The 13607-nt window shown below is 48.2% G+C and overlaps 1 protein-coding gene across 1 annotated transcript; it reads left to right on the top strand.

The window, feature by feature from the left end:
- Nucleotides 1-560: 560 nt before the first annotated feature.
- On the top strand, nucleotides 561-13079 carry TMEM275 (transmembrane protein 275). Its single transcript, XM_086617758.1, is given in 5 exon segments — nucleotides 561-632; nucleotides 12546-12620; nucleotides 12623-12788; nucleotides 12791-12964; nucleotides 12967-13079. Coding segments are annotated over 5 exon segments (600 nt in total).
- The last annotated feature ends 528 nt before the right edge of the window (nucleotides 13080-13607 follow it).

Raw genomic sequence — 13607 nt, 5'->3', positions numbered from 1 at the left:
CTGCCGGCAGAGTTCCAGGCTGGTGGTGCTCATCTAGTACCTACTGCTCTGAACCACCTACACCAACACCTGCTGGCATCTCTGAAGTGGTGTGTGCTGCAGAAGAAAGGCACGTTTCCTAATTCACTGGTTCGTGGATTGCATCAGTCTGTGAACGGCACAGTGAAGCAGGAGCCTCTGTTGCGTGCCAGTCGCTTAAAAGAAAAGGTACGGTTGTCCTGAGGGCAAACACTGATGCCTGCTTTTGGCAGGAGGTGAAACTTGTTCGACTCAGGCTTCTTCTCCTCTCTCTTCAACTACAGTAAATAAAACTCTGCAGATGTTATACAACCACACTACTGCTTTCTGCTGAGGATCTTATTCCAAAGCCTGCTGAACTAATCATGTATGAGCTGCCATAGTTTTCATGGCATATAATTATCATGGTATTTTTTTCCTCCTCTGGATCCTCCTATTGAAGGCAGACATGTTTGTCACATCAGCTAATCTCAAACTTGCGAGAAGCAGTTGCTCTGTGTTGACCAGTGGGTAGTTACGGGGTCTGGTGTAGGGGTACGGGCATGTCGCTGTCTGCTATAGACAAGTGCAGCACCTCTGGTCTGTGGTGCCTGAGAGCTGAATTCATCCTGAGAGCAAGTACTTTGAGGGACAGTAGAACCTGTTCACTGTGTTTGGTGATGACACTGGGCAGGTGGTGTAGGAACTGAGAGACAGAAAGATTAAGCGTATTAGGAGAGAGGCTTTGCAGCAGAGCTAGTGAGTTGGAGTCAAGTCAAGTGCAGGCACAATGATGCTGGGCAATGTTTGACGTGATGACCTTAGAATCACTTCATTTAAGGATGTGATTAATGATCTGTGCTTTGCCATGTTATAACTTGATATCCCATATGGAGGCCGCAGACATCTGCTCTCTACCAGAGGGTAAATGCTCACAAGGCAGCATCCTACAGACCTTGTTGACAGCTCGTTGAAGTCACTGCAACAACTTTCATGAAGTCATGTGGGATGTAGCTAAGCCACAGAAGGATCCAAATAGTCTGTTTTTTAATGCACCCAGAAGTCGAGGAGACAGGATAATTACTGAAAAGATTTCCAGACCTTCACATAAGGACAAATAAGGATTCTCAATTCTGATCTTTAATTTCACTTGGGCCTTGCTTATTTTGCTGCTCTGAAGAGTTAAGGAGGTGTGAGGTACCTTGTGAATATCTTGTGAGATATTCTACTATTGTGCTGCAGATTGAGTTTTTGCAAGCCACAAAAACTTTCAAGAGATCTGATCTGTGTCCAAAGTGTTAGACATTTTAAAGGGACAATTTTCAAGGGACAAGAAACGCATCACCTTGACCTTGCCTTTCAGCACTAGCTGCATTTCCAGGTCTTAATCATGGCTGTAGACTGTGTGTTGCCATATACAGCCTCAGCCCTTGGGTGAAGAATGTTGGATAAGAAACAAGAGCATCAGCACCCTAAGCAGTGACAGTCTGATCAAGGATGTGTCTCCTCTTCAGACAGAAACCCCATCTGTTCAAAATATTGAGTCTGACATCAAAGCTAGTTTTTCCAGGAATCTAGATTGGCTAGAGTAATGTGATTTATGCTGGTGGCAATTAGTTTCTCTTGTAATCTGACATGCTACAAATTGGCCATCAGGTGAATATAACAGGCACAAATTAGGTCTCTTCATGCTGGCTCACAAAGCAACATCAGATCTGTTCCAAAGGGGTTTTGGTCTTCATGTCCAGGGACAGGTTGAATGGGGACACCATTGAAAATGGTGAAATTGTCAAGATATGGAAAACTGTAATCCATCATTTTACCCATAGTAGCTAGCTTAGTCTGCTTTCACTGGAAAATAAATTTTGATGGTCTCAGTCACCATGTGGGTGTTTTTCCCCACGAGGATGAGAAAAACAAACATATTTGCACCTGAGGCATCTGAGAGCATGCTTGCGGTCAGCCTCTGATATTGCCCATGGCTCAAGTGGGCAGCAGGACCTTGCTCAGAAGGTGACACTTGAGTGGCTCGATGCACAGGAAGGCACTGTGGGCCAGCGGACCACTTGGTGGACTTGGTTCCCAAAGCTGAACTGATGTGGTAGATTGCATGGTGTCAGAAGGTGGTGCAGATGGCTGTCTTCTTTCTTATGCTTTGGGCTCAGCCACCAGAATTGAGTTCAGAGAGGATGTGACATTGGTTATTGTTTCCTTTCATATTCCATCATTCTGGTTTTCTTCATGATCAAAGCCCAGGTTCCCACTGCTGGTTTGTGACGCCACCTAAATCCCATCCTCAGAAATGTCCTTAAATTCACCTAAGACATAATCCCAACAGAAGAGCATAAATGCTTTCAGAAGGGCAGTTCCTTGTTCATGTGATGGTTCATATGTGGGGCCTGACTCTGCTCCCATGCACATCATTGGTTCTTGTGGTGTTACCTCTGCTTTATCTGACCACAGAAAGTACTTGCTTATCTTAAGGCTTGTGAGTAGTTCTACTGAAGTCAATAGGCCGATACCCAGAAAAAGCACGAATTTAAGTGCTCTACTGGATCAGGACCTCACTATCCCGACTCCTACCCCTTCAAGTCTGTTAATTACCCTGGCAGCTCAAATGCACATCAGATGTATTTGTGTATTCTCCCTGGAGAAGAAGGGGAAGATAAGAAAAAATATTATAATAGGTAATATGTAACCTATAGTGTATAAAGTATAATATATAGTGGACACTCTGATTTCAGTTTATGAGGAGCCAACAGCCCTTTAACTAAAATCTCTACCAGCACTTTTTTTGAAGAAGATGATATAACACTGAAGTCTCTGATGAACTATATTTGAAATCATGAGATAGAGTGGGTGATGGGCACACTATGTGTTTCTGTCTCTTCCAGATCAACTATCCTTGGTCTGATCTGGCTGGCAGAGAGGATCAGGATGTGACAGAGGAGAGTGAACTGGGTGTTTGCCTCCTGGGTGATTAAAGACACATAACTTCAGGCCTACTCTTCCAGCGAAGCTGCTTGCTAATTAGTTTGCCAGTGGGAACCTTTGAGAATTAAACACAGGAGGCATAATCCTCCCTGCAAGGTAATTAAAAATATTTGCCCCTTGCTGATAACCGACCCGTTAATTTCCTGCTGTTTGAGAAAACTTCATAAAAAATTACTGTACTGTTTGTGTAACAGGACAGCCACTTGTTCAGATGTTTCCCATCTGCCAGCTTCTTCAGCTTAGTATTTTCAGAGGGTATCATAGGAAGGAGAAACTTGTTTGAATATCTGGAAGCCTGGCTTTTCTTTTGTGTGAAGGTGAAAAATGATCTCTAGATTATTTAAAATAACCAAAACCAACAAATCACAAAAGTGCTATGGAAGTAGATCATCTAACCAGAGGGTAGAGGCTAAGCTCTAATGTCAGCTCTAAAAGTCAGGCTGATAGTACTCGTTGATTGTCTAGCTGAGATCCCCATTCTGTCCAGGGTCCAATTCCCAAGCAGTGTGACATGAAGACAATTCTTTATACCCTTCCCAGTCTATCTCCCAGCAGTGTCCTGTTTGGATTTCAGCTTCCTCAAGACTGCGTGCAGGAGTCCTGGCATGGGTGGATCATGCAGGAGAGGTGGGGTCCATGTCAGGTCACAGCTATTTGAACGGAGGGGCTCGGTGGGTTCAGCTGGGCTGAGTCCTCTACAGGTACATGGTGAGAAGCTGTCAGCATCCTGAGGAGATGCAGCCTGATGAGGAAATACAGGTATTCTGCCTAAAATCTTCAGCTTAAATGATTATTTGGGGATTAATTGACCCCTGCTCTGAGGGGGTCATGAGCAGGCATGGGGGTGGGAGCATCGGCTAACGAATCCAGGAATAGCTGGCCCAGATGCTTTAGATCATGAAGACAATGCTATGCATAACGAGAAATCTCCCAGGAAGAGCAGAGTAAAAGTAGGAACTATTCCTGCTGAGATGCAGTGTGTACGTTGGATATTTAGTGTCCTGAGGGAGACCAGGCATGAAGTGTGGCTGCCAGGTCTCTCTGGTCACAAAAGCCAGTTTACATTCAGAAACAATAAAAATTTCGTCCCTGACCTGAGAACAGTCATATGGGACCAGGTAGAAAAATCTACCTTACCTATTGTTCTGCCTCGGAAGCTGTCAATAGCAGCGGCTTAGATTATGCGGACTGTAGCAAACCTAGAGCAAGCTTTCCCCCTCAGGCCATTCCCAGTGATCAGAAATGTAGGAACATTGTGAGCCAGAAGCTGCAGCTGGTCTGTTGTGTTTGACAGGTCCAGTTGTGTCTGTGTTCTGAGTCTGAGCACATTAATAGTTGTTCTCCGCGGCAGAGTCCTGCGATTTTAATTACACACTGTACAAGGAGGTGTCTCCTTCACGGGTTTAAATCTCCTGCACAGTAATTTCACAGCTGCCTCTAGGAATGACGAATACTGATTTCTTTTTTACCTCCTCCTTTCTGTACTTGTTATTATAGACAGGTAAACATTGCTGCAGAAAATGGCCTTGCCCTCTTCTGAATTGCCAGAGACAGCACAGAGCACGGAGCCATGAGACAAAGCCAGATCCTGCTCTAGTGCAAACTTTCAGACAGACGCGGTGGCATTTAGAATTGATTTGGAGCAACAGCAGAATCAGTCTGGCGTTTCCGTCCCTTAAGAGGCAATTAAAATGTAAACGCATAGAGAGGTGCCAGTTCTGGAGACCTCGTGGAAATCTGCAGGGGGATGTTTCTGCGGTGACCTTTGTCTAACGATCTTATCGGACCATAAACTTCCAGACGTTCTCCGTCTCCCACACGCTCCTTGCGTGATGGGTATGGTTCAGTGGGCAGCATCACGGGCTGCTGCTTTTTGGTCTTGTGCTGAGGAATTGAGCTGTTGGCATGCTGCTGCTCTCGTAAGCACGGATGCTGCTCATGCACTTTCACTCTAGTGTTAGTCCCAACCAAATCCTTTGAAATCTCTATGAAAGCATGGATCATCCTTACTCTTCCCACCTTTTTTCAGTTACTCTTGCAGAGAGAAACCCACAAAACCAGCATGATATCTAAAGGCTTCATATGTGATAGTCACTATCCTGACCTGCTTCAGACCAGGGGTGGTGACACTGAAGACCAGCCTTTAGGGATGCAAGAGTGCTTGAGCTAGACTTCGCAGTAATGTAAACCAGAGTCAGGAGCTGACAATGGGAAAAGGCAGGCAGGCAATTTTACCTCTCATTCAGAAATTCCTGACTTAAGCTAAGTTCTGAATTCAGCAGAAGCTGGGAACAAACAGCTTCTCCCAGAAGAACAGAATTTCTAGTTAGCTGAGGATTGGGATCTTGCCTCTGAAGAAGGCAGGGCTTCCCAGTTCCTGGCAAGTTTGAAATTAGGAGCCATCAGTCTGGCAAAACCCCCTTGGCAAATCATGAATGCATGTGAGCTATCAAAGCTCTGCAAGGAAATGAATCTGCTCTGATTTATACCAGTGGGAAATCTAGCCTTTAATTTTAGTTCTTGAATTAGCAGTTGTTTTAATCATGTGAATGCAGTCTGCCAGGTTGTCAGGGCCACATATGTGAAACTCAGAATTACTGCTTCAGTAAAGCCCTAGATATGTAACGTTTCAGTAAAGCCTTTTATTGGGTTTATGGACCATTAAGCAGAAAGGGATGGAGAGTCATGCAACAGCGAACCTGAAGTGGGCACAGACTTCCTCATCACTGCCTTGTGCAATTAGGGAACACTCACAGGTCATTCGGTATTAATTGGCCCCCTTTGGAGCTTGAGCACTTTATGAATGCTATTATACAATGTGATAGCAGAGGACTTGCATCAATGACCCTGGCGGTCTCTCTCCCTCTGACAGCCTCTGTTCCTAAATAAATATGGCTTATAGAGAGCTCTGTAGAGCCCTATGGAGCCAACACCAAGAATGAGTTCAGCCACTCCAGTTTCTACCCAGCAACAGTCAGCAAACACTAAGCACCAGTTCTGCCACATGTGGAACTGTCTCTCTCGTGTGTGCCGCGTGGAGATTCCTCCAGAAAATCTTCCATCCTGCGCTCTCCCATCACTTTTCTGGTAGGGGTGAGTGTGCTGAGCCATTGTGAACCTCATGTTACAGGGCAGAGGAATCCATAGAGGAGGTGCTGCGTTTCTGGAAAGGTCTGAAATGAGAGTTCATGGTTATCTCTTTCTAGAAGCTCAGGCAGTCAACATGTCCAAGCAGCACTGCTTTTCTGATACCCTCCTGCCCTCTTGCTCAAGTCATGCAGTTTGCCGTAAGCATTAACTGAGCTAAGGAGAAAACAGAGTGGTCTTCCTCAGCAGGGGCTGAACCTCTTTCTGCAAAGCTTGTTTCTGCCTGAATTTCTAGGATAACCTGTAAGATGAAATGCAATATGATGCAGTAGAGGATGCTGCTGTATTAAGAGTACTCAGGCTGGAGTAGTGCCTGGAGAATATAGAGGAGGTGTAAGGGTTCATTCCTCTTCAGAGACTTCTCCTTTGACCTCTGTTTTTCACCATCTCTGTGTTACCTTTTCCCTTCTTTCTCTCTAGAGATCATGAAAAAAAAACAGAGGAGCATGATTCATGTTCAATCAGCTCCAGCCCGATTCATATTGGATTCTTCTGCAACAAGCTGGAGAAGAGCTTCTGTTCAGTTGTTGCTGGCAGCATCCAGGCTGGTTACGGCGATGTGGCCATGGAGAGCGGATGAGGGCATGTAAGTGTCAGCACCGCTCCAGCCGTGGAAGGATTACCTATACTCCGTTTGGTGCATAACTTGCAGTTTGCCTTGTTTCCTGTGGTCACCAACTCTGCAATATTTGGCTTCTGAATATGGGAGCTAAGACCTTGGCTGTGCTTACAACAGGTTCTAGCATCAGGTGTGTTTCTATAACAAGTACCTTTACGCGTACCTGAGATCCCATTGCCACGTCAAAACATTAGTTTTGCATCTGAGGACATTTAGGTTGGTTGTGGTTTGTTTTGTTTTTTTTTTTTTTCCTTTCCACGGATTTGCCAGCTCCCCGACCGTTTCCACCCCTGGGGGTTCCTGTCTCCGCACCCCCCCGCTGCCGACCGCCGGGCGAGGAGTCACTTCTGCATCCCTCCGGGATCCAAAGGCGCCCGCGCACCGGTTAGATATTGTTTTCCATTCGCAACGTGCGTTTCAAACCTCTTGCGTTTAAGAGATCCCTGCCTCTCTGCAGCAAGCGGAGTGCCCTCGTCTTATTCTTGGAATTTGGCGGTGGTTGCCCCCTCCTCTCCCCGTGTGCCGGCGGCCGCTTTGTTCCCCGCCCCGGGGGTGGCGGGGGCTGGGGCTGCCCCTCGGTGGAGACGCGCTCCGGCGTTTTTCCTCTCCCGGGGGGGCGGAAAAAAGGGGCTGTTCTGCTCCAAGCACCTCTGTCAGCTGAAGGGGCGGGAGCTGCAGCCTTGAAGTAGAAAAGGAAGAAGAAAAAGAAGGCGCGGGGAGAGGGTGAGAGGCTGCCGGACAGCGGGGGAGGGCGGCGGGCTGAGCCTTGCTGGGGACCGCGGGCTGAAGGAGGAGGAGGAGGAGGGAGAGGATGCGGCGGGACAGCGATCCTGCACCTGAACCCCCTTCTACCTAAGGAAAAGGACCTCATCCTCCGAGGGGAAGAAGGAAAGTGGTGAGAAGGCGGCCAAGCTCCCACCGAGCCTGCTGAGCTCTCTCGGAGACTGCCCGGGGCTCGCCCGGCCCCCGAGCAAAGTTTCCCGAGCTCGGTGAAGAGAAGGAGGGAGGCATGTGAGAGCGTTCTCCTCCTACCGCACAGCTGGGCTTCCAGCCCCGGCTCTGCTGGAACTAGCCATGGCTTTGTCCTCCCCGACCGAAGGGTGAAGGGAAGACCCGGGGCACCTGCTCTCTCCATCGCCTTTCCCGGCTCCATGCCCCAGCCCAGGTAAGCGTCATCCCCTCCCAGGCACCGAGGCGCTCTCTGGCCCTGCTGGAGAGTTTCCAGCACTTTGCCCAGGGAAAAAAGTCTTACGCTTTTCCTGGTAGCTAAAGGATGCGGGCGTATGTGTGTTTGTGAGTCTGGCTGTGTGCGGGGGGTGGTTGTAGCTGCCTGGCTGCAATTTCTGTTTCCTGATCACCGTCATTATTTTGCTGTGCCATCACACCTCTAGAAAGGAGACTCATCTGGGCTCTGTCAAATATTTTGGTTGTGCTGCTGCGGTGGAACGATGTGGAAGGATGACAGCTTCATCCCTTCCCCTACAACTAGGAGAGAAGCATGCTTAGCTGTGCATGTTGCTGGTATGGCTTTAGGCGATGCTCCTAAAATGCTGCCTGAATATGTCAGTATGTGCTTCGAGCTCTACGAACTCTGAGCTATGAATGAACATCTCTGTTTGTCTCCCTGAGAAGACAGGGAGGGATGGATATTCCCCTGGAAGGAATCACTATAGCCTCTAGATCTCCGTCACTCTAGCTTGGATATGCAGCTTTTTTTGTGTGCAGCAGTGCTTGGCAGTAATGCATTTCAAGCTGAAATGTTGTTTGGAGAAGAAACCCAGACTCTACCCAGTAAGAAAAAGAACCCGTTTCACCCAGAGCCCAAAGACAACTTTTTCCTCTCCTGATGGAAAGGAAGTTGGTCATTTCGGGACAGGATAATTTGGCTGGGAAGAAAGATGGTAATTTTGAAGCTGTTAACTTGGCTGAAGTGGAAGCAGGAAGGTAAAAGGTACCAGATATCCTCAGGCAGGTCAGCAGTGACCCATATCAAAGAATTCTTGTGACTGCAAAGGAGATGGAGAAGGACCCTTCTCTCCGCAGCATCAGCCTGTGCTCTAGGAGATGACAGGAGAACAAAGATACTTCTTCTGTTGTACATCGCAATCAGGATGAAGATGGACTTTGTGTTGTTGCAGGGTCTTTACTAGGTAGAGGATGATGTAAGGCATCCTGTGGCTTTAGTTTGTTTTTCTTGATCCTCCACTGCTCTGCTGGCTTTCTCATCCCCATTTCATCTGGCTTCCCAACAGGAGTCCCCTGTGTATAAAGCCTGCGGTTTTACATGGAGATCAAGACAAGAGTAAATAATGATCCACTTTCTAAATGTTCACAGCCCAGACACGTTGCCTTCTATTTACTGATGGTCACCCTGTGCTGTGTATGCAGGTGGTGTCCTAGCCCTGTGGTGGTGCTGTCTTCCAAGGTCTTCTGTCCTCAAGCTGATGGGAGAGGACCTCACTCCAGGCAGTTACCCTTAGATTCTCCAGTGACTTCATTGCTTTCTGCTGGGAAAGGTCCATTACCCCATGCAGGTGCTCCAAGCAAAGAGGATGGGAAAAAAGTTTTGTCTTGGACGTGGCATGGCCAGAACCCTTATGGTGCAGCTATAGAAAGGGTGTGGTAAGCCCCAGAATTGTTCACACAGTGTAAATGATATCTCAACTCCGGCTCCAATTTTGAACACTCCAGCTAGCTCTGTCCCGTGGTTCTGAGGTTATCTCCATAGACATAATGTGAATGAGGCAGATTTGGCTCCGTATGCTTTTCTTTGACATCATCTCTGCAGGCTTGGTGGCTTTCTCCCTCAGTCACCCCCAAGTGCTTTTATTCCCCACCTAAGGGTGTGCAACACAAACCATTGGATTCATGTTGTTACAACTTACTCTTTGGGCAGTGTCATGGCCCTTGCGTCACATCTGGCCCTGGGAACAGATAGATGCAGATTTTACAGTTGCAGATGTATCTGAGGAGGTCTAGGACCCTGGGTTTTGTCACGCTATCTGCTCTAGTCTCTGACCTCTCGTGCGGATGGATACTGATGCATTCCCAGACATCCAATGCAAGGGACCTCCTAGGACAATGGCTCCTGGCAAGCTACACACATCATTGCTTTGGCCACAGTAGTTCATTTGCAAACTTCCTTTCTTCCCTCTTCACTTGCCAGAAGGCAGGTAGCTGCCATTACCTGACCAGTCCCTTGGCACGACCTGGGAGCTGTCTGCCTGTCCTCGGTGGCCCAAGGAGTGGCTGGTGCCTCCTCTAGTCAAGCTGCAGGGTGAGCGGTCTCCATCCTTACGTGCCATGTCCTGTTTCTGTACTATATGTCTGGTTCCCTCTCCTTCTGGGAGGTGACCATGAATGGCCAGGAAGCTGGTGGTGACTGTACCCACTCTGAGCCCAGCTGGATCATTCTGTCATGTACTCTGTCCTTCCAGAGTGGATCTGTGGTTCTCTTTTATCTGCTGGGCTGAGCTGTCCTTGGATGGGCTGCCCTGATTTATCATTGCCAATGGTGCCTGAACAAGCCCTCTTGTCCCCCTCGTCCTCTGTTACAACCTGGAGAGGTCAGTGAGGATTTTGCCCAGGTTAACCCCCTATGCTCACAGAGCTGTAACAATGAACAATATCTCCAGGCAGAGAAAACGAGTTACCAGGGACTGTGCTGGGTGTTATCGCTGCAGCCTTGAGAGCTGCCAGAAACCAGCACGGTCTCTTTGGAGTGACTACAGGTGACCACTGATAGATGTGATGGGCAACAGGTTGAAGCTTCTCCTGAAAAATCTCAGTGGGAGCATGACCTCTAGTCTCTGCTTTGCTAGAAGTGGAGGCAGGTGGCTTGTTTGTGCATCCCGCTAGAGCCCAGCAGCTGTGAGAGCTGCCAGGCTCTCCTGGGAGAGGGAATTCTTGCAGGGTGGAAGCAGGTGAGTGCTGAGGAGTTGGGAGGGAGAAACCTGGTGGAGTGAATCTGTGACAGGATTTAACCACGAGGAGCCGTACGGTTCCCTACTGAGAACTTTGCAGCGGGATGTTGTAGGGGCAAATCAGAGAAGAGCCATGCTGGGGTATCTGTGGCCTCTGTGCACCAAGGATTCAGAGTGGCCTCTGTAAGAGCTGGAGTGAGAACAGCATGTGTGTGTGTGTGTGTGCGTGCATGTCATTAACCAAAAGACGTCTTGCTGCTGGTCCAGGGCTGGTGAATGAGGCAGAATCAGGGCTCCAGCTCACATCAGCATGCCACGGTTCCCAGGCAGAACGCAAGAACGCTGCTGGAGAAACGTGCAGAGATATTAGCTGGGCTAACGGAGAAAATGCTCTTTATCGCACGCTCTCAGTTCTCCTGAAAAATCTTTGCCTGCAGAAAGGCTCGTCCCCGGTCAGGCATCCCCAGGTGAGGAAGAATTTAATCCTTCCATGTGCCTGTCTCTGTCAGCTCCAGCTGATGTCTGACTGATGAGAACTTCACTGAAAGTTCATTGCTGCTCTTCATTCTGGTCTAAACAAAAGCCCAAGCCAAGGAAACGAGATATGACACCAGATAGAGCAGCAGAGAGCTTTGCCTCAGCTGGAGCTACGGGAAAATGTTATAACCTGGGAAACATGTGGAAAATGCCCGGCTGATCCCACTGGCATATTTCAGGCTGATGAGTGGTGATTTATTTTTGTTTCTTTCCTTTTTTTTTTAATTTAGCGGCTACAGAGTGTTAATAGCACAACAGTGATTCTTGGCTCTTGCTGTAGAAAACTGTACAGTGTCAGTTTTTCCCCGGTAAGCCTTTTGAAAGTGATTTGACAGCAGAGGAGGGAAGAAGCTGGCGAGCCAGGCAGGAGAGTGGGAGAGAGCAGACTGCTGTTGTTTGCAATCAGGCTGGGAAGAGAAATGCTCTCCTGCCTGTAAAATCAAAGGCATCACCGGCAAACTGCTGGCAATTTGGCTTCTGGCAATTTGGCTTCCCAGCAAAGTACAGTGAACACAAAGCCAACTCTTATCACATCCAGTAATCCTCTCCTCGGAGAAGCTGCTGTTGTCAGGTAGTGTTCCCTCAGTCCCAGGCAGATCCTCACACAGGTTCTTTTCCAGCTTCATCCTCTCAGTTTCCATGGGCTTCCATTCAGGAGCCGGTGTTGCTTGGGCACGAACCTTGTACGTGTTTGGTTTTACAGTTACTGAGGCACAACAAGCTTCCCTGCCCCCTTCTACGGGATCTCCTGTGATCACCTCGAATGTGGTATGATGCACGGTAGAAAGCATGGGCCAGCAGACAAAACACCCACACTCGCTCCACTTTATCACAGACTTCTGTGACCAATGGCAAGTTATTCCGTGTCTGTGGATGGAGTTTGTCTCACTGAGCATCTAACTGTTAACTGCTCAAGTCATCTCCAATGTTCCCTCTGTAGTCAGCTCAGCCTCCCATTGTAGATATCTTCTTTAGGATGTTCTGGATTGTCTTCTGAGTCCTTCTATTCTCCACTGGTTAGAAAGGCAACCTGGATGACTGGCTTCAATTACTGGACAACTGAGATGAGGCAGGGAGAGCCCAGACTTAACATCAGGCTTAGATTTGTACTTAGTTGTAGGTACTAGCAAACCCGGAGAACATGTTGCTTACCTCAAATGGTGGTAGAAAGGTGCCTTTGGTTCATTGCTCTAACAATTGCATGTTTTTCTGTTTCCTGTCCAGGGATTTCAAGGCAGCAGGAGACTAGAGCTAGCCTTCTGAACACAGTGTACACCCTGTGAGGACTAAGTGACCTCAGAGACTCACCTCAACATGTTCAGTGAAAGAGCAGTGCCTCTTTGTCCCAGAAACCCATCCAGAAAAAGACACGACCTCAGGGGCTCCCCTCCCCTGCCCTCTGCTGGCTGCTTGTGGACTTTGCATCATGCTAGCAGGGATCAACATCACTTTAGTGGGCGCGTTTGCCTTTGGGACCTTCCTCCCTGTGAACAACCCTCCCATCATCATTGGACCCATCCTGTTGGTGGTGGCCTTCACATTCTTTGGTGCCTGCTGCATCTGCAGCCGGAGGCCCCAGCTCACGGGGCCAGGAAATCCAAACCAGGTTCCAACATCGGGCTCATCAAACCTGGCAACACTGCCTTTGAAATTGAAACTAGTGAGCACACAGTACAGGACACCACCGCTGTTCAACTGAGCCCCACAAATTCCCCCATCTCCTCGAAAAAGTCCACACCAGTTCACGAGACGCGAAGGCTTGCAAGCTCTTCACCATGGAAGGCAACGGGCCCGGTGGCCAGTACACCACAGGAGGAGAGGCAATACAGCTCAACTTGCCCAGGGACCTGGCCGCATCCTAAGCCAGGCAGAGCTTTTGTTAGCAGCCAGCCAGACGCTGCAATGGGAGGGCTGGAAATCCGTGATGTACCATCAGTCAGAGATGTGGGGAAGGTGCTTGTGAAAAGCCAGCAGACAGACAGGTGTCTCTGAATCAATTTAAGGAAGGTGGATAAAACGGCAGAAAAATTCTGGATTTTTGCTGAAAGGACCATGCTCATTACATGGCTTTAAAAGAAAATTGATAATATTGTTGCCAGGAAGGATGACTCTCAATTCCTGGGAATAGATTGGCTTTTTTGGGGAGCAGATAGGAAGAGAGGAATGGATTATTTGTCTAGCATAACGTGGAAATGTGATGGCTGGGCGAAGGAGCTACATGGGGCTGACAAACGACAGCTCTTTCTTCTCGGAAGTGAAGCAATTCTTGAACGTCAAAGAAGCAGAAATGCAGTAAATTACAGCTTGCTGCCACTCAGTCCGCAAGAAGATTTCGGCATTTTTAGTTCTAGGCTTTTTGGCAGCAGGGACAAAGCTATGTGTTTGCTATG

This window comes from Tauraco erythrolophus, chromosome 10 (genome assembly GCF_009769465.1).
Source record: "Tauraco erythrolophus isolate bTauEry1 chromosome 10, bTauEry1.pri, whole genome shotgun sequence".
NCBI classification, from domain to species: Eukaryota; Metazoa; Chordata; class Aves; order Musophagiformes; family Musophagidae; genus Tauraco; species Tauraco erythrolophus.
Note: the sequence above shows the minus strand (reverse complement) of the source record. Positions and strands in the feature narration are given on the sequence as shown.